At 32.6% G+C, this 21,244-nt stretch overlaps 3 protein-coding genes across 5 annotated transcripts; 2 read left to right on the top strand and 1 right to left on the bottom strand.

The window, feature by feature from the left end:
• Positions 1–45: 45 nt before the first annotated feature.
• On the bottom strand, positions 46–2,955 carry LOC124441950. The gene is made up of 4 exons (XM_046992430.1): positions 2,703–2,955; positions 2,115–2,370; positions 1,491–2,016; positions 46–947 (listed from the first exon to the last, which is right to left on the bottom strand). The coding sequence occupies exons 1-4, from the start codon at positions 2,801–2,803 to the stop codon at positions 343–345; spliced, it is 1,488 nt and encodes a 495-aa protein (XP_046848386.1). The 5' UTR covers positions 2,804–2,955; the 3' UTR covers positions 46–342.
• A 638-nt stretch (positions 2,956–3,593) lies between these two features.
• Positions 3,594–7,360, top strand: LOC124441918 (ATP-dependent DNA helicase PIF1-like). Its single transcript, XM_046992394.1, has 7 exons — positions 3,594–4,469; positions 4,753–5,021; positions 5,183–5,289; positions 5,619–5,865; positions 6,152–6,239; positions 6,711–6,856; positions 6,951–7,360. Exons 1-7 carry the CDS (start codon positions 3,707–3,709, stop codon positions 7,149–7,151), a joined length of 1,821 nt encoding a protein of 606 aa, XP_046848350.1. The 5' UTR covers positions 3,594–3,706; the 3' UTR covers positions 7,152–7,360.
• A 926-nt stretch (positions 7,361–8,286) lies between these two features.
• Positions 8,287–20,712, top strand: LOC124441866. 3 transcript variants are annotated; one of them, XM_046992340.1, is made up of 27 exons: positions 8,287–8,442; positions 9,189–9,273; positions 9,576–9,778; positions 10,121–10,253; positions 11,042–11,155; positions 11,387–11,496; positions 11,944–12,030; positions 12,310–12,373; positions 12,507–12,548; positions 12,970–13,172; positions 13,448–13,507; positions 14,044–14,104; positions 14,174–14,299; positions 15,317–15,361; positions 15,516–15,717; positions 15,788–16,029; positions 16,182–16,372; positions 16,589–16,639; positions 16,921–17,017; positions 17,821–17,921; positions 18,027–18,232; positions 18,382–18,422; positions 18,513–18,609; positions 18,935–19,086; positions 19,931–19,953; positions 20,068–20,183; positions 20,306–20,712. In XM_046992340.1, the coding sequence occupies exons 1-26, from the start codon at positions 8,341–8,343 to the stop codon at positions 20,164–20,166; spliced, it is 2,937 nt and encodes a 978-aa protein (XP_046848296.1). In that variant the 5' UTR covers positions 8,287–8,340; the 3' UTR covers positions 20,167–20,183; positions 20,306–20,712. The 3 variants fall into 3 exon arrangements, with proteins under 3 accessions (XP_046848296.1, XP_046848288.1, XP_046848304.1); XM_046992332.1 differs by having other exon boundaries at positions 20,277–20,712; XM_046992348.1 differs by lacking the exon at positions 16,589–16,639 and having other exon boundaries at positions 20,277–20,712.
• Positions 20,713–21,244: the final 532 nt, after the last annotated feature.

The following is a 21,244-nucleotide window of genomic DNA, read 5'->3' as shown; positions in this document are numbered from 1 at the left end:
CATGGTGGCAACTCACTATTTATGTTGGTGGATTGTGTCAGATAATTTCGTGGATTTTCAATAGTTTTTTCATAGAATAACACCAAGCAACTATTGCAATTGATTATTTACAAAGACAAAAGAAAACTTTCTTTCATTTTCAGCAAACGGGACTCGTCAAAATAAGACAGTTCCTTTCTTAATACCTCAATGTTGTAGCTACTTCATGAAAAAATATTTCAGCAACATTTTATTTAATACAAAAAATTTGAGGATATTTTAACACCAAACTATGATCAGTCGAACTATTTTATCCTTTGGAGAAGAGAATGTTTTTGAAACCGTTTCCTCAAGTTAAAAACTCTATGATGCTGAAAGAGGCTTTTTGCGTTCTTTTAAATACTTTATGTAAGCACATTCGTGTGGTTCTTTTTGTTTGTATGTTGAGCGATAGACACTTTCCTTGGCGATCTCCCCTTGGGATTTTTTCACTTCTATTTTAGGTTTAAAATTGGTACGTGGACGAATGGCTTCGTGTTGTATGAAATCTTTTGTCGTGACTGAATCACCTTGAAACTTCTGTATTGGCTTAAGATAGAATTTTTGTTCATGGAAATCTCCATATTTCTTGATGAAGCCCGTTGTTTTGTATCGTGGAAATTCCTTTTTATAAGACGTTTCGTCACTTAACTTGATTTTGCTTTTCGGCACAGACTGTGCAGGTTTGGTTAAGCGAATCACTGAGATATCTTTTGGTTGAAAATCTGCCATAGTTTGTGTTGTAGTGTGGAATTTTTCTTTCGGTGGCGAGTAGCGCTCTTTCTGAGCTTTTACTTTTACTGTATTAACGTCCCATTGCCCTTTGTATTGCTCATTGTTGGTGGTCGTGAAATCTCTAGAGTTGTTCATGCTCAGATCAATTGTTGCTGGATAAGGAGGACATGGTTTAGTTGGTGCTGGAAAATCACCTGGTAGAGAAAACGATTGACATGAAATTTAGAAGAACAAAGAGTTGACCATCTCAATAATGTGTTGTTCAATAACAAACCTAAGGATCCCTACAGACCAGCAAGTGGATTAATGATGACAATATTAAATATTCACACAGTTATCAAACATTACTTGCTCAGAGTTAATGAGAATGACGTCGTCAAAACATTGGATAAAACAGGAAAATTGATTTAATTTTTCCCTTTTAAAAACATTACATGCACATGAAACTGGAAGAATAAATATCAAAAATGATATAAAGTGGATGGTTTTGATTTAGGAGTATGGTGAAATGCATGTTCGTAAGGTTTAAGTTGTCCATGTTAGTGCTTTTAAGGACTGTTCGAACGTGAATGATGAACATCTGCAAACATGCATGTAGCTAAAGATGTTTTCTTCTTCCCTGCACATCTTGATGTTATCACGACCACAAAAAACAACCATACAAGCCAGTTTTGCTTGATGACAATACAAAAAGTGAAGATTGTTTTCCTTTTTTAGCTGTTGAAACTAACATTTACCTTTTTCATAACTTGGAAAATCTCTTTGAGCTTGCGTTTTTGCGTCAAATTTCATATGTTGTGATTCCTTAGCCGTCTCTCTTTTTACTTTGGCCGAACGTTTATGCGTGTCGTTGTGTTTCTTGTACGTCGCTTGATGCACTGTTTCATGTTGATAATCACCCTCCATTCCCAGGGTAATGGCTGCTTCACGAGGACCGCAGAACTGACCTTTGGGCGCAAATTTACCTTTATATGATTCTTGATTTACTGAACAGAGGTTTTCTGTCTTTGAGTCAGGATAAAGTATGGAACCCATTAAAGATGGTAATTCAGAATAACCTATAATATGCTCAGTATTCTTGGCTTGAAATGCAACATTGTGCGTTGTTTCATCGCAGAACTTTGGTTTTGGTTGTTGCTCGACTTTCGTTGAAATTTTCGTTAACTTGACTTGATGTGGTTGGTTACTGTTGGTGAATGCAACACCGTAAGAAGTCTTGCCATCAAAATCGCCATTGAAAAATCCTTGATAATTTTCTTCAAGCTGAAAGCAATCAAAAATTTAACGACATACATGCATATATACTTGGTCATTTTACTAAACACGCATTGTGAGTTTGTGTACAGCAGTTACACGCCAACCTTGAATGGCTTAGGAGGGCCTTCAAAGTCATCATGTTTCACATATTCCGTGTTCGTCATTGTTCGGAAATCCATCGGTGGAGGGTTAGGATTTCGTAACCTTGGCAACGGACGTCTTATCTTGCGAAAAATGTTGGATGGTGGAATTTTGTAAGACGCCCGATAATCTGTCGAACAATCCTTCAGACCTGGTCTTGTTGGAGGAGCTTTTGTGTTTTCCTTTCTTTTTGTGCATTTTTCATGTGGATGGTAGCGACTGGAAAATGTTTATTTAAAACAAAATTAGGCTAGGCGTTTAATAAGTATCAGTATTACATTGTCATATTTAGAAATTATGTAAGTAATTGCCCCTCTGGCCTCTCATATTTTTATCAGATATATTTTATGATCCAGTAAAACTCACAGTAAACCAAATCTTGGATATTTGTCCATGAGCTTATCAAGTGATATCAACTTGCTCTAATAGTGGAAAGTTAGTTCACACTAGAACAATACTTAAAATAAGGTAGATCGCTCAACTTGAACGATAAAGAAGATGAAGGATGTACGGAGTGATATTTTCCTAACTACAACTATAATTCCACTCACCCACAATCACATAGTTCACATACACACTGCAAGCCTTCCTTCTTGAGTAACGCTCGCGTCTCGGAGCTATAAATTGCTCGATTTACTCCAGTAGAAACCATTGACGTTGTTCCCTTGAAGACTTAGCATGAAAGAAATATTATAAGCATTTAAATGTTATTGCAAAAGATTAGTCAAACTATAAATGCGGTATTCCAATTTCAAGCAATAGATGTAAGTAATTTTAGCAATCTGTTGATCATTTCAACCTTTCTTCAGTTCATAGTAACTATTGGCAACCGGGTATGATAATTTGTCAGGGTCATAAGATCATCACTGTCTGGCTTGTCCATTTAGAATGTTGCTTAAACTTGCACCTAGTCTGCTACCAGAATATTTTATTTTGTTGAAAAGTTGAAAGTTTGAGCTGTCAAAAAGATGCAAGTCTACATGTTGCTATATGCGCGTAGCGGGCTAAAATTTTGAGATGTGACTTCATATCGCTACCATTTATCCGAATTTCCAGCGAGTAAGTCCTTGCATAATCCTTCAAACGATTGGAAAACTTGTGAAAAAAAATGTGTCTGACATTTGTCCCTGATTATTAGTGAGCACGCGCCTGTTCTGCTAAGTTTCCAAGAACTTTGGTGAGTTTGCCAGAATTATGAAGACATTCAAAGCAAAGTAAACTCTTCATAAATGCAGTAAGATGCGTCAAGAAATTTTTGTGTATGTTTATACCACGTTTATATGATATATTGATAAACACGGCTTTGAATGTATAGTACATTAAAAATTCTGTTAAAATTAAAAGTTTGAATTTGTAATTTAATTACATCTGCGGTGTCTGATTGGTCAACGACCAATGGTGGTAAATTTAAATGCCACGTTTGAATCATACATTTGTGTGGCGATGTCATGTCTAAATTATTTGATTCGAATTAATCAATCGATTTCGTTTGTACGGACGAAGATAGTTCACTGAGTGTTTGGAGTATAACTTTAGTACTTGTTCAAAGCAAAGCATGGATGTCAGCCATCTTCAGTGCACTATCAATATGGAAAAACTCAATGAGCAAGGTATTGTTCGACAACGATCTACTTACAAAAGATGTACCATTGTGCTTGGACGTGATCAATTTCGTGACATTCTCTTAAGAATTATTGTCAAAGATCAAATAGCTCACAGTTTTAATTTAAAAGAAATCATTTTATATCGACGTTTTTTAAAAGAAGGCAAGGCAACCATTAAGCTTTTAACACAAAGCATTCTTATCATGTTGTCGAATTGTCCTCCTGATAGACTCAGTGCCTTTCTTGCCTGTTTGAAGGTCAAACATGCCATAAAATATAACGAAGGTTTAACTTGTGATCGAAAGCGCCTTCGCAGTGATATTCCGAAATGCTTTGATAATATTAGTCCTCTCGTGGAAAATGACTTGAAAAAAGCGAAGGAAAACATTCCCCTACAATCATTGCATGATAAAACTCCCAAACGAAAACGCTTCGAAGGACCAAACGATATTAATCCTCGTAAGCTTATGGTTGTATCCAACAACGCCATCAGTCAGCCAAAATCTAATATGAAGCTAAATAAATCACAATTAAATGCACTAAATGCAGTAAAATGTGGTCAAAATGTTTTCATTACTGGCAGTGGTGGCACTGGAAAATCATTCTTGTTAAAGAAAATTATTGGTTTATTACCACCTCATGATACATTTATAACAGCAAGTACTGGTGTAGCTGCATGTCAAATTGGGGGTATGACATTGCATTCCTTTGCAGGTAGGTTTCATAACCTTACATTGAAAATAATCCCTAAACCTGTATATTTTGGATTTATCTAAAAGTGCAGCAGTATTGAATTCATTTAAGTCATAAAGGACCAGCAATCACTCGTAAAATGTGGAAATTTTTGCAAAAATAGACAACATTAAATAAAACTGATTGCAAATTTAATTTTTCATGCATGATAGAAAGATTGAATAACAACTTTGCCTAGTGATCTTGAAAATTACTTTCCTAACACTCACATTTACTGAATATTATTTTGCAATACTTACAAAAGGTATTGGAAGTGGATCAAGTTCACTTGAGAAATGCATTACTATGGCATCTAGGCATCTCCCATCTGTTCAGTGGAAGAACTGCCAACATTTGATCATTGATGAAATATCAATGATTGATTCAGTTCTATTTGATAAGATTGAAGCAATTGCTCGTGCAATTCGAAAGAATGAAAAACCTTTTGGAGGAATTCAACTTATTATCTGTGGAGATTTTCTTCAACTGCCACCTATTATGAAAAAGAATGAAACAAAAAAGTTTTGTTTTCAGGTGAACTTTTTATTGAATCTTTTGATGAAGTCACTGTGAGAGAATGATAACATTAGAAAGAAACATCGTATATTTTAAATAAATATCTAAATCATTCATACTTTATAAATTTTTTATTTCAATAATTTTATTTAGGTAATCATGTATTTTTCTTCTACCAGGCAGAAAGTTGGTCATTATGTGTACATAAAACAATTGAGTTGACTGAAGTAAAAAGACAATCTGATCCTCTCTTTGTTAACATTCTCAACAATATTCGAGTTGGCAGGTACATATATGAGTTGGCAGGTACATATATGAGTTGGCAGGTACATATATGACAAGTCAAGAATCATAATACCATTAAGTACTTCAGGAATATTCGTTATATACAGTGGCGTAGAAAGGGGACACAGGTAGTCCCAAACTTTCAAATTTAATACAAAAAAGTACCCTTTTTTGCAAGAAAAATGTCCATTTTAAATAAAAAAGTGCCCCAAAAATCTTGAGGCTTGTGCCCTCCCCCAACTTTCACTTGCTTCCTATGCCTCTGTTCGTATACTGTTTTATCACTTTTATATAACTGGATGTTTTTCATTAATAAATTTTTGCTTCCAGATGCCCTGATAACGTAGTAGAAAAACTAAACGAAACAAAAGAAAATAAGATTGATGCCGATGGTATATTAGCAACAAGACTTTGCACTCATAAAGAGAACGTTGATCAGATAAATAAAGTTCAACTGGAAAGCCTGCCGGGGAAAATTATGTCATTTCAAGCCATAGACAGTGATCAAATGTTCACGAAAACCCTTGACTCTTGCTGTCCTGTCGGTGCAACTTTGGAATTAAAGATTGGTGCTCAGGTTTGTATTTGCTATGGGATGATTATTCAGGGTTAAAATTTGGTTTAGCAGAGACTGAAGAGCTGTGGATACGGGGGGAACCATTATCCTCCATCACTTTTTCAATGGATGAGCAATTAGGTAAAATAAGCGTTATCCGTACTTTTATGAATTTTCTGTCCGCTTTCACTTTGTGAAAATATTGATCTTGCATGTAGAAGTATTTTGAAAAACGGCAATGACAAATAGCTGACACAATTAATTTCTGCATTCACATTTTCTGATAAACTTATTTCTTCTTTTAAAGGTGCTGTTGACTAAAAATTTAGACATCGGTCAAGGTTTAGTAAATGGTGCACGTGGCATTGTGGCGAGCTTTTCATCCGGGAATACAGGTGCGAATAGCTGTTAAAGGGAATTTTGCCTTATTTCAATGATTATCTTACAGTCTTTCCAAAACGTTATGTTTAATATCCGCCATTTTTTGTGTGTTTTTCTTATATTTGAGAAACAAGGGAAAGTCAATTTTTCTTGTGGCTGTTTGAAGAGTAACTATACCGGAACCTATACAATTGTGGCAAAGTTTCTTTTTCTCTTTTTTTCTTTCTTTTTTTTTCATTGTTTCTGAGTTCCAGAATTGTCCGAAAACTCCCCTATGTAGAAAAACCTAGCTGCAGGCGAAAATGTTTAATTGATAAAGAGTCAAAACTGCTTAATAAAACATATCGGATGCAAAAAGAACGAGGAAGATTTTTTTATAAAAGATATTTTCATCATAAACAGTTAGAATAATTACAACAGTTTTATCTCGCCATATGATTTCAAGAGCGCGAAATAAATCTACATGCAAAATTAAACTAATTTAGTCACTCCAGTCGTTAAGTTCTCGAACGGATTGAAACGAGTAATTAAAGCAGAAAAGTGGATGATTAAAACTGGATCTTCTGGTCAAGTTACCCGTACACAGCTACCTTTACAGTTAGCCTGGGCTATTTCTATTCATAAAAGTCAGGTAATTGAAATTCTTCTTTTTATGGTACAATTGTTACAATAATGTATTTGATCACATCAACTTGCCTGTGATTTCTGTAATTTTTTTTGTGTAGGGAATGACTCTTGATTGTGTTGAAATATCTCTGTCGAGAGTTTTTGAATGTGGGCAAGCTTATGTTGCTTTGTCACGAGCTAAAACTCTCAGGGGTTTGCGTGTTTTAGACTTTAGTAAAGCTTGCATAAAAGCTCATCCTGATGTTCTTAATTATTACGTTCGACTGCGACGGAGAACCAATCTTCAGAATAGTTTGTAAGATAAGTAAGTGTAAAGAAACCGAGTTATAGCTAGTAGTGTTCCCCTAGCCACGATGGAAGAGAGAAACAGATTGTGTAAATATTATGTTTAATAAAACTCCAAAAATATAATTTATATAAATTTACATAATAATGACGGTAGTTGATGAGCTGTACTTTTTTATCAAACGAGCGAAGATGAAATAAAGACTTTCGTCGGATTATAGAATTTTTTCGTTGAAATCTGCCTATAAGTGCATTTGCATGAATTTTTTTCAAATGAGCAACATTGATTGCCAAACTTGTTCGAACTAACTTGCAATCGCCACAAATTGTAATCATTAATAAAACTTGGTCTTATTTGCATGATCTTTTTAACCATAATCACTGCGACTGGAATTTTAACAGATGGTACTTTTTGAGACGTCACTATAACATTGCTCATTTGCAAACATACCGATTGTTTCATTAAGCATTTCTACGAATTGCACATCCTAAAACTTTAGGGAAAATACAGTTACAGTATTGTTTAACTGTCTTAAAGTCATTGATGTTTTGAGCGCATCCCCCCAGCAAAATGAGGGGATTTTTACGTTTAGGAGCAATTGTATTTGGTAAAAAAATCCACGGTGTTATGCAGACCAACTTTTTTTTCCTCTATCAGTTTTTTTGGGGAAAACCTTATCAGTTTTTCCTTCCTCTATCTTCTAGGGGAAATTTCTCAAGTCATCCACATGTAAGGCAAAAAAACGCTTTGCTTCCGTAAACAAATTCTGCGTTACATGATATGTTGTATAATATGATGCGTTATATGAACTATTTTGAACCCGCGTAATGTTACAATAAACCTCTGCTTCTGCAGACAACTGTATCTTCTCATCATTTGAAAACCATTATTTTTCCATCAACACTCAAAAGGAACTCTGGAGTATGCTTTACTATCTTAAAACGCGAGTAGCATTGTCAATATGTGTGAGGGGGCGTACATAGTTATGTCGATCGTCACGACATTTTGGTCATGTTGACGTTTGTAGAGTCTTAAAAGCATTTTTGATCCTTTAATGGATGTCAACTGCTGATTTTACTCTTGTATCTTATTTCAAGGTCTTTTTGTATCTTGCGTATAATTTTACTTGTTTTCATTGGTATTAAATGTCATTGACATTCGTAGAAATCAAAGGTAACAGACCTATATTTGGATCGATATAAATGAATTTTCTCTTCGTCGTTGGGATTTTTTGTTTTCTGTTTTCGACCTTTTGTGATTCACTAATTATGAATACCTCAACATGTGTTGATGATTGTAAAAAGGTATGATATAAGCAACAAATATTTTATATTGAAGACTGAGAATTTAAATGGTATTTCGGTATGGATCATTGCCAGAAGCGGATCCTGAGTTGTAGCCATAATAACTTGCAAGTTACAACTACCCAATCATTGGCAAGGTTTTATTCTCTTGAATTTATAAACCAGTGGTATTTTTCGAAAGATATTTTGAATTGTAAATTAGCGATTATAGTTTATTTTGTCGTACTGAGTTTGCTGCTGATTGTGTATTTTATTTAAGTGTTCACGATACGCGTTGCATGAAAAATGAACATGAAAATTTTGCAAACTTACAAACAATAGAAAATTATGAGACTATACGGTATTGACGCATTTCAGTGTCGCGTTTAATTCCTTCATTTTAATTTGGGATAAGGCCGTCGGAAGCGCATTAAGATTGGAGAGACTGATAAAAATATGTCGAAACGTTTTAAAGGATTTTTGAGCGCATGTGGAGCGTTTTAATTTTTTCAGTAAACTAATGAGTGAGGGCTACAGCCTTCCCCCCAGCCCGCTTCCGACAGGCCTGTTTTAAAAAGTGTAAACACTTCGTCAAAACACAGAGCCTATTTAGTCAAAGCGTTAATTTATAAAATATTGAAAGTAACTAGTCTATTGTGAATATGATAGTTAAATAACTTAACTTTTTTTATAAATGCCAGTGTTAGTTTTATTTCTTTTTTATTACATAGTATTCGCATTTCATTATATTAAAAATTGTTCTGTAGAAAACAGTTTCCAATGAGGAAAATATTGAACTCTGCAAAACAAGATGCGAACAATCTTTCTTAAACAAGACATTACTAAATAAAGGTAAACAACGATTCCATTATAATTATTGACTTATATTTGATTGTGAGTCTGTGAGTGCGTATGAAATATCAAATACTTACTTTCGAAAACAATGATTTGGACGTACATGCAAAAGGTTTGATTGACGTCTGGCTAATATCAGCCTGCGTCGAGTTGAAAAAAAAGAACGCAAAAGAATTGTATAGGCACTCTTATACCTGGGAATAGACAAACTCAAAATTAAGAAAACTTTGTACTTTTCAATGCAATGTATGAAAGAACTTGAAGATGTTTTTTACACATACGTCATCACTATCTTTCAGAAAGCATTTTACGAAATTTGTCGACGCCAATTGCTCCTAAAATTATTCGAATTGAAGATCAGGCTATACGTTTGAATTTCTTCACTCCTGCTCTTAAAAACATCTCTGAACTGGAGTATATCATAGAAATATACCGAATCAGGAATCATAGTCAAAAAAATGGTTTTGTTATTGTCTATCCATTCAAGCCGAAGTTTCGAATTGTAAGTTCACGGATACATTTCATAATATTAACTAAAGTCTATCTTATAAACATTTGTATTTTTCATATGTTTTATAAGAAATATCGACGTTTTGTTGTTAAAATAGGACAACTAAAAAAGTTATATGCATTTTGAACTTTCGTTTCACTTTAGAAACTACTGTAATGTCCACTGAAATGACTAAAATTGAGAAATTCCTTGACCTTATTTCCAAACACAATCGATCATCATACTGCTTGTAATTTCCAAGAGCATCGTTGTAATGTGCTTTTGATATGCATTATCTTTTGTAAAACCATGCATTTTTTACTTTCTATACGATTGTAATTTGAATTTATTTAGACAAACAAAACCGATTACTCATTTACGGATCTTGAACCAAATGCACAATATAAGTTTCGTGTGGTCGCTCTTCGTTTAAATGGAACAGAACGTTCAGAATTCAGTCAATGGAGCAATATCACGACAACAAAAAGTAAGTTAGTGTCCTCATTTTCAAATTTGAAATATACATGTAGCAGTAACTTAAAATAATATGAAGCATATTCCGAGTAGAAGACTCATGTTTAACTCAATATTTGAGAAAAAAACAAGAAATATTTTATTTGAAAAGTAACTATTCGAATTTGTTACAAATTCATCATCAGACTATATTTACAAGCTAACTGACGCTCTACTTATATGTATGTTACATCATTTCAACGAAAGTGCGGGAATGTGAACTGGATGGGAGGAATTATTAGGTGATTGTGAGGCAGTGAAATCAAATTGTGACAGTTCTTTGCTGGCTTTAAGCCCATTATCAAGTTCTAGTTCGTGTGATTTAATAAAGAGTGCTTCCATTTAGTAAAAGTCGGTTTCTTTTAAAGTTAGTGTTCGAGTAAAGTATGTTGTAGTTGTTAAGTACGAGTTTGGTAATGTTTGAATTACGTTTTTCCACAAGTGATTTCTGATCAAGTGTGTTCTTGTTTTGATATGTAATGTCCTGTGCTTTTTGGTATTGTAAGAAGTGCTGTGCAATAAAGCTTGTTTCATGTTGTGTGGCATGTTTCATGAAGTTGGCAAATGCCAACAATAAAATTATATACTCTCATTCTCGATTCTCAATAACATTTTACAAGCTTCCCAAACGCTTAGTTACCTATTTAATAACTTCAAATGTTTCATGAAGCTTCCATCTGATATTTCACCTTATAACGACTTTAGAAGTCATAGATTGTAAATATTGGAAAAAATTAAATTCATCATTGCAAATGTTTTAAGGTTGCACTACATCTTCCTGTGGTGTCAGCAATATGAGACTTCATGTTACACCTGTTGACCCTGGCCACGGAATGAAGGGTTTGAAATCATTTTTGTTTTGGGATCCCACCAAACGTAAGCTTACATTTAATGTGCTACTTTATGTAAGTTTATTCTATGAACCGGAGGGGGCTTACAAAATTATATACTTTACACATTAAACTGCTGGGCGTAGACAATTTTATTTTTTATTTATTAATACCCTATTTCTCGAATTGTATAATTAGAAATGAAGTTAATAATTTGAAGCTTTTTAAATGAGATGATTTTTTAGTTCAAGAGATATTCATGATTTATTAATTATAGTTAACAAGGAATATCGCAGTAAAAACTCGGTTCTTGAAGGAAGTTGTTTGTCTGGTGGCTGGTGTAGTAAGAATTTTGTTAACTATATAAACTACTACTCTGGATATGAGGTAGGATAGTATGGTTTTTTATGTTGAGTATTTTACGACAAAAACGTTGTGTATTATGAGGATATTTCATCGTGTTTGGAATTGAAAATTAAATAGATTTACACAGCCTGTTTATGACGCTCTAATCAAGATCTGAGATAATTAAATGTTTTTGAGAATCTTAGAATGTAAGGTTTCTATTTTAAGGGCTAATTTTGTAAATACGTTTACTGAAAATTTTCCCTTGTGCATGGTTTTTTCTAGAGCAGTTTATTCTCGCCATATAAATTTGGCTAAAATCCAAGATGTTGGGGGAATATTCTTTACAAGGAAACAGTACACATTACAAATATATGTTACTCAGATATTCTGAGGGTTTTATAGTAGCAATGTTAAGTTTGCTGTGACCCTGCATGAAATTGAAACAATACATCATCATATAAGGAAATCTTCTGATATTTCTTTCAGAAATTCTTCAATGGTAGTACGTTTTTCAACATTTCGACATTTTCATCCAAGCCAACCATCTTTTTTGATTGCTGGTATAAATTTACGGTCAGTGAATAAATCTAACGATGTTTAGGATGTTAAACTAAGGTGATTCTGCTTTAAGTTGTGCTAAACTTCATTAATTTTTTTAGAATACACTTTTGCATGACTGTAAAATAAGATTTTTGTTTGAGCATGTTTTTAAATTCAAAAACAATCTATTGTAGCTACGATGCAGAATCTTTTGTACTTCTGTTGTTCTATAAGTTGGCTTAAATAAACAATTGTTCTATAATGACATTTTACTTCTAATCTCTGCTAAATTTAAAATTTTTCTTTGCGTAGATTTACGCAACAAAATATGGGCTTGACAAACATGCTAGCCGAACTTGGATATTCTACATACCAAGTATGTTTAAATCTGGTTCATAGTTTTGATATAAGCTTTTTTTCTCCTTTGCATGTACGAAGCATACTTTAATTTTCATATTGTTTTGTACAACTACTGCCTTATTCTCACTTTATTTCTTTTTTGCGTTTAGACTGCATTAACGTTAACAAATCTAAGACATGTGGATGTCCTTGTAAGTTTGCTTATTCTAAAATTTTTGGTACCTAGAGATTGTATCTCCCTTTGCTTTTGTGCTAATACGTCTTTAGTTCAGTAAATAATTAAATGATCTTGGTCCACATGGGACGGAAAAAGGCTTGGATCTACTTTGAGATACACGATGTCAATATTCGCAAAAGTTATTCATTTTTGACGTGCAAGAGCTCTTGTTGCACGAGAGATCCATACTTGATTTTGACAAGTATGGACAAAGACCACAGTCAAACATGCATTTCATATCCTTCCTTCGCCTTTATGTACTTCTTCCTCATTTGCTAAACGCGGCGATGATTTGTCAATGATACTTCTCATCTTTTCATAATTATTATGCTTTAAATTACTGACAATGATAACAAAAGTCTTCATTTTATCAAGTTTTTGATGTCGTTGTTTAGATTTTCCAAGAAAGAAGGAAAAAAATCATGACTTATTTGACGTGAACGTATTATCCTCACATAACAATAAATCGGTGGCTCAAGTAAACTGGAAGAAGGAAATATGGCAGGCTGAAAATATCATCAAATTCAAAGTTTCGATGTTGGATGTAAACAGTACTCATCATAATGCTTTCCACAAGATCGTTGATGCCACAACTGAAGTAAGTTATGGAAATTTTTTTGAGGTAAATTACACTAACGAAAAGGTAACCACTACCAGAATCATTTAATATTTATTTTCATTTCACATTAAATCACTGAATGTAAATTCGTCGATTGTGATTGAAAACTTTTTGAAAAGTTTACAATTATGTTAACATCTGAAGAATATATTTGAATTCAAAACTATCATGAAGAAAAGTTTAAAAGCTTCTTCCGATATCAGATAATTAAATTTAATATAGGATTCATTGAGATATTGTTTTTTTTTCCTTAGTCTCTTGATTACAGTGTAAATTTTACAAATCTTATCACATGGAATGTATATGATGCTGTGGTATGTTGTAATTAATGAATTAATGTGTATAGATAGCTTCTTACCTATATTTTTCTTTCATGTTGAGACTGACTTCAGGATGTTGTTTGTACTGCCGACTAATGGCTGTTAGCAAATTGAATATTAAATTAGCAAATTCTGCTGCAGGCTTTTGATCATTGTAATATCTCTTGCCTTCCCTCTCCTCCCTCCCCTTTTTTTCTTCTCCATCCCTCCCCTACCTCCCCTTTTTTCCTCTCCTTCCCCCCTCTCCTTTTCCTTACACTTACGTATATTTTGTACAAACAATATTATGATATTTTGTTAAATTCCCGTTTTGTATTTTGTAATTTGCATAATGTTGACCCTTACTACGGATAATTTTTAAAACTTTCTCACACTTTCACTCAGTTCTGTTTAAAAAATCTGAGAAATAGACATCATTGAAATGAACTATGTAAACCATGGACTCTGTTTGTTTTATAAAAAATTTAGTCTGTTTTAGTTTATAATTTCTTGCAATATTTTTGGCCATTTGTTTCGTTATTTTTTCATAGTTGACTGCATTACATAGTGACCACTGTACTTACGAAGACCGCTACATATTCCGATTTACTGGTAAATATTATCAATGATAATCTGAACAAAATATCAACTGCGTATTCACACGCATTTATTTTTCTATAGCATTGGCAGTTTGTCAATGGAACAACTGCAGGAACAACAGCAAATGTAAACAAATTCTAGGAACAATTAAATACAATTGTCCCTGTAATTATGGGTTTTTTGAATTCAATCTAACATGCAAAAACAGTAAGTCGATTTCATGATTAGTATTTTATTTTATTTTGGTTGAATACTATTTAAAAAAAAAGTTCGTTCGCAGACAGTCACTGTATGTTTGTGTACACATTGTGTACACATTACTAAATATCATTCTTCATTTTTGAATGTGAAATGCTTACTTCCATGTAGACCCCATATATGGACATATCACACGCCATTTTCACAAATTTGATCAAACGCAATGTTGCTAAAATTCTACATTAAATTGACTATTGCACTGTACAATAAGTTGTGTGACTGAAGCAGAAATCGTGCGCAGATAATCCATATGGTGAATTTTATTAGATTGTAAACATAAAGCAAAAGAGACAGCAAATTGATTGTTCTGCAAAAATAATCCATATGGTGAATTATTAGATTGTAAACATAAAGTAAAAGAGACAGCAAATTGATTGTTCTGCAAAAATAATCCATATGGTGAATTATTATATTGTAAACACAAAGTAAAAGAGACAGCAAATTGATTGTTCTGCAAAAATAATCCATATGGTGAATTATTAGATTGTAAACATAAAGTAAAAGAGACAGCAAATTGATTGTTCTGCAAAAATATCAATTCGTTTTGCAACAAATGTGATACTTTGGGCGATAAAGCATTACCGCTTGTCAAAATTATCACGCATGCAACTAAAAAGCAAATCGTGGCAATCACTTGCATTTTCTTTTTTAATAAAACTTTTTTCTCAGCATAAATTGAAAATGAACGACAAAGTAGCTATGAAGATAATTTTTCCTGATCTCTTTTTAATCTTTCTAGTGTCAAACTCACGATTAAATTTTTCACGTATTATAAATAACTTACTCTAAATACATATTTTGCAAAGGATATACGTAAATTCCCAGGATCATATGGTATTTTGAATAAACTATACTTTTCTATATGATAACTTTAAAATCCACCACTCTCCAATGAAAGTTTACTGTGTGGATTTTTAATTGCTAGTTTGAACAAGATTCAACAAGATGAAAATTATTTATGTTTAGCTCCTGAAAATATGACAGAAATCAAAGAGAAAAAATACAAGAAAGGTTTCCTTCTTCTCGATACTTTAATTATCACATTTTCCATTCAAACATTCCTAACATATTAAAATAGTTACTTATTACAATTTTATAATAATCGTACTATAAGTGATAAACAAAGCAAAGAAAAAATGATATAAGTGATTAATTTCTTTTGTAGATACAAAAGATAATGGAATTTTAGCCATAGTTGCCGGAATTGTTCCTGCAGTGATTGTTATCATCGTCATATTTATGGCTATTATAATTTGGTTGCGTTATTTTCATAAAAAGAAAATGAATTCTATGGAAAGAGAATTTGATATTGCGTTGGAGACAAATGCTGGTGGAGCCTTGACTGATCCATATGACTTACAAGATCTGTAAGCTTTTATGACGTTATCACGTTTTAACTTGAAATAAATATGGAATTTCCTCCACGTATTTCATTAGAATGAACGTTGCTTTACCAGAGCAGAATGGAAAAGAGATCAACTTATTGTATGTGATGAAAGATTGTCTTGAAATGCCCGAAAATTTAAGGGTTTCGTTGAGGTTGTTAGAATTGCCATGTGAACGTATTCGACGTAGAGAAATGATAGGTCGTGGAGCATTTGGTGAAGTTTATCTTGGTGAAGCTGAAGAAGTTAATGATTCTCCTGGATGGACCACTGTTGCTATCAAAACTCTTACAGGTTTGGAATACATATTCATATTTACAATCTAGAACTCTTTTCTTTTTCTAATTTCTAAATATAATTATAGATTCATTATACACAGCAAAGTTTGAACAAAAAAATATCCTATCTCTAGTTAAATGTTTTACTATGTTTGATGTTATTTACAGTTACAGAAGCAGTCCATAAGAACGATGTACACGATTTTATGCGTGAAATTGAGCTTATGGCACATATTGGAAAGCATAAAAATGTTATTCATATGTTTGGTTGTTGCACAAAGTCTCTTCCTATATGTCTGGTTCTTGAATATGCACCAGGAGGAAACCTTGTTAATTATCTTCGAGCTCTTAAGAAAAAGGTAAAATGAGATTAGGGAAAATATTGATTTTTAATTGAAAACCCTCGACAATTTTTGACTTAAATAAGTTTCTTATTTATGAAAAAGAATACTGGGAAGCATAATCTCGGAATGTCCAAACAGCTATATTCACAATATACTACCATTCGTGAAAGGAAAAATATATTTGCTTTTTTTATGACCTTCGCCTTATTTAGTGCACAACAATTCTTTTAGTGTAAAGAAATCGCTACGGCACAAGTTTATGCATTTATGGAGACAAAAAGGGTTTGTTGTAATTTAACTTACAGCTTTTAATGGAGGGAGTTTGCAACTCCAAAAAATCATAAACTACAACTTATGTTGTATTGCAGGGATAATTATTTCAATATACGTTCATGTTTGTCAATAAACCCATATATATTACTAATTCCCCCCTTCCCCCAAACTCAAAAATGTCATGCTACATCACTATCGTTTTTGTTGATTTTGTATTCAGTGATTATATTATCTTGTTTTTATATTAAGAATTAATGTGGAAAGCCACGATTTTATCTCTATAATTGTAGGGAAAATTTGAAAAAAATTTTGATTCAAGTGAAACATCTTGTTTTACCAACGATCCTCATAAAAGAAAAAAACAAAATGAAGTAAAGCAAGCTGAAGGTAAGAAATGAAAATCTTGAAGATTGCTCTTATCACAGATATGCATGGTAAATATCTAGAAACTAGAAAGACTGTTAGTCTTTATATTAGCCAGGATTATTTTTATGATCAGTTGGCCGATATATCTGTGTTAAACAAGGAAATAATTCTATAATGCGGAAAGTTTTACCAAAAAGACAAACAAGCAATAAAATTGATAAAAACAATGTTCGAGGTGATCGATATAACTATTTACTGGGATGCAGGTATTTATGAGTCGCAAAGTAGACAATAAATGAGGATAGTCACTTCTATTGAGGGAACTGCTGGGGCTTAGGAAGTTTTTGAAATTTGTGGCTGTTAAATACTTACCATGTCACCACGCACAGCAATTGATCTTGTGATAAACTACTTGATGTTAGCTATTTTAATTTGGTTTTCTTCCTGCCATATGTCGGAGTGAAAGATCTGTTTATTTATTCGAAAATTTATTATCTGGCATTCATTGACATAGTAACAAAACTAGAAATAATGTATATTATCACAAGAAACACCTTTTCACTTCGCAAGAGTTAGCTATTTGGCCATTTTTTTTACTGTTTCTGATCTATTTTATTGGTAAAATTGTATGCAAAGGAGACACTGAAGAGCCTAATTCGTTTTTATTTCATTCCACCTCTAATTAAAATTCAACCATATTTTCATATTTTTTGTTATAACTTCTCGTTATTCTACTACGTATTTTTTGAAAGCCGTGTGCGAATAGAATGATAAAAAACTGCAGCAAAGTGTGAGCTAGAACGGATTCTCTTTATGTTATTTAGAATTAAATGTAAAAATCGCCTCGAAGTTTAAAAATGAGCTTCAAACAGCCCTTGATCCAAAAGAACTTGAATCGTTTGCGCGACAGATTGCTTCGGGAATGGTAAACAACTTAGCCTATGCACATATTTTTTATATTAAATTGAATTACATTAAACATGAATCATGTTTTACCCCAAACTTTATTTTATTGAATTTTTTACAAAAGGAACATGTGTCACAGCTCGGGATTGTCCACCGAGATTTGGCAGCAAGAAACATACTTCTTGGTGAAAACAAGGTGTTGAAAATATCTGATTTCGGTTTGTCACGAGAAGGTTCAACATACATCAAAAAAACGGCAGGAAAGATACCATTTCGATGGCTTTCAATTGAAGCAATCAGAGAACGTCTTTATTCAACTGCTAGTGACGTGTAAGTAATTTTTGTTGGAAATACGTTTGTAATGATATGGAAATAGAGACGAACATGGATTGTTTTTCATGTTTCAAAAAGTTTTTTAAAAAATTAAAACATAGATAGAGCAACGGAAAAGTGTTGACTAGCAAAACTTATTTATTCAGATGGGCATTTGGCATTGTTCTCTGGGAAATATGTACACTTGGTAGGTTAAAGTCATCTTTTGCATTGTTACTAGTTTTTGTGAAAAGGAAACTGTAGCATGTACAGATTTCAGTTAAACTGTGTTTGACAGGTGACATACCTTACCCAACTGTGTCTGATAAAGATCTTGAGCAATTTTTGATGAGTGGTCAAAGGTTGGACAAAGTGAATAGTTGCACCGAAGAAATGTAAGCTGCAAAGATTTGTTTGAGTCATTTACTAAAAACTAATGTTCTTTTTTGATTACAACATCACTAAAATGTATTTGTAACGTAGTAATATAGAATAATTTAAGCATGATCTATTAATATTGCTCTAATAATGATCTAATAATTTAACGTACACATACAATTGGGCACGAAGCGAAATCTTGAAGGGAAAATAAAACAAGCTTAACCCTGAAGAGCCTGGAGTATTTTATCAATTCATTCTTATTTGGATTCCTGATTGTGACTCATTTGTCACACGAAGAAAGTTGTTGTGCCCTAAAATAGACATTTTATACGTTAATAGATATACTATTATGTTGAAATGCTGGAGTCATATACCAGAAGATAGGCCATCGTTCACTGAACTTTCTAAGGAACTTTGGGATCTGGAGCACAAAGGAAATACTTACGTGAATGTTGAAAGTTTAATGAAACAATTAATGAAAGACGATCATGGTAAGAAGAATTTGTATATTTTAATTATGAGTGTTGATAGTTTGATCTTTTCACTTCATGTTGAAACAAATGCCTGAGCACAAGTTAGGACACAAAAGTTCCGTTAATTACGAAACTGCTAAGGTTGAGAATTTTGGAGTTTTATTTTGGTTTGGTAGATGAGAATACATACGCTGTTAAGTGCTGGAAGGTAGTACTTTTTATTGATGAATAAATTAATCTTTTAAAAACACGAACGCTGATTGGTCAAATGCTCGAAAAAACCGTGTTGTTATAACTAATCTCGCAGGTTGCGTGGTTTGTGCGGGAAATTTAATGGCGAAAATATAAACAGCATGCCATTTTTATCTTTTAAATATTGTTTTTCAAAGGCGTTTTTACAATTTCGTAGTCCTCGACAGGTCACAATCGATCAAAGTAAACCAATAAAATCACTCGACTATATGGTTTACAAAGATATATTGACTAACAAAAAATTCTCAAAATAATAAGTGCGTTCGTTACTGTATTATACTTTAGAATTCGTCACGCTCACATACGTCTCACTCTCTCTCAATTATCACTCCCTTTTCTTGACGTCATTTCTGATATGTCGTGCATGCTACAGACGAATAATGAGTGACGTCCTCATAAGTTTCCGACAACAAACGAAATTGAAAACACATTCACTTTTTTCTATTAAGTTATTTAAAAACTTGTGAAAGTTTGGGAGAAACGAGAAATTACTTGAAACATTCACACTTTGTGCTCGTGTTCGCCACGCATTTCTCGTTTCTCCTAAACTTTCTGCACTACCCGAGATAAGATGTAGAAAATTTTTTCTATTTCTTAATTAAAATTATAGGAAATGGCAATGGCACTGAAGAGGTAAATACATTATTCATTTTAAATAAACAATAGATTTTTATTTACAAATGTGACTTTAATGTTTCTATGCTGTGTATAATCAATCTTTCAACTATGCATAATTATATAAAATAGAAAAATAACAACAAAGATGGGGATCATTTACAGTCGGATGTTGTTGGTGAAAATACAGCCTTTGATAACCCTGGTTTTAGTTTGGGCGAAGAGAATTAGACAGAGTGTTGATTAAGGTACAAAGAATAAAATTCATATTTCCATTTGTGACAAGAGCAACTCGAGTTTTTGTCATGTTGTGCAAATAATTTGTGTTTATTTACTTTGAGGAAAAATTAATAAAAGTAAGTGTCTACAGGAAGAAACGTTTTGCTGAAAATTGACGAGAGTAAAAATTCCACCTGGCGGTCTTTTTAGAACACTTCTGATAAAATTGTAATTGAGTATGAATGAAATAACTTTTGAGGAAGTAAAAAATTTCATAAATAGTTAAAAAATACTTTTTGTAATTTGAGAAGTTAACTTTTTTATACAATGAACCTTTGATGAGTTCTCGATCGTTTATTGAATCCTTAATTGACAAGGTTATATTGCCTTTTTTAAGTCATTATAATAAATGTTTTGAGCAATTCCAATTACATTTCAAGTTATCTTATTGTAGATACGTAATTTTAAAGTATTTTAAAGTAGAACGTATACGTCTGTAACTTTACTTCGTAGAAGTACATAATTACGATAATTTGCCAATAACATTTTCTAAGAAGATGTTTGCACATTCGAAAAGCTTTCTATAAAGATATTTAAAACAGTTTTAATAAGCCACTTTTTAGCTTCAAATCACTAAAGAAAACAAATTTTATTATATTTTTGCGTAACAATGGCGGGTGTTGAGAGTCTATTTTTTTAATTAAAGAAGCGATGATAATATTTGCTTTATGTCTGGCTACTAGAACTTTCCATTTGAAGCATACTTACAACTTACAAATACATTTGCATGATTAAAAGCGGCTTAAATACACCACTTTGAATGTTTTAAAAACTTGTTTCAAAAAATTTGTAATGTCAACAAAAGGCATGTGAGTTTTATTCTGTTTATTTTACATGGTTTTTATCTTATAGTATTCAACTATATTCATCAAGCAATTCTGTTAATTCTAATGAATGCATTTTAACAGATGGTACATTTTGGGACATCTGTTAAACATATTGTTTATTTACAAACATCATACCGATTTTTCATTAAGGATTTCTGCGAATTACATTACACATCCTACTATCTATATGAAAAAATCCAGTT

The sequence above is a fragment of the Xenia sp. Carnegie-2017 genome, unplaced genomic scaffold, assembly GCF_021976095.1.
Source record: "Xenia sp. Carnegie-2017 unplaced genomic scaffold, XeniaSp_v1 HiC_scaffold_1, whole genome shotgun sequence".
Lineage (NCBI taxonomy): Eukaryota > Metazoa > Cnidaria > Anthozoa > Malacalcyonacea > Xeniidae > Xenia > Xenia sp. Carnegie-2017.
The sequence above is the reverse complement of the archived record's forward strand: the minus strand, read 5'-3'. Positions and strand labels throughout refer to the sequence as shown.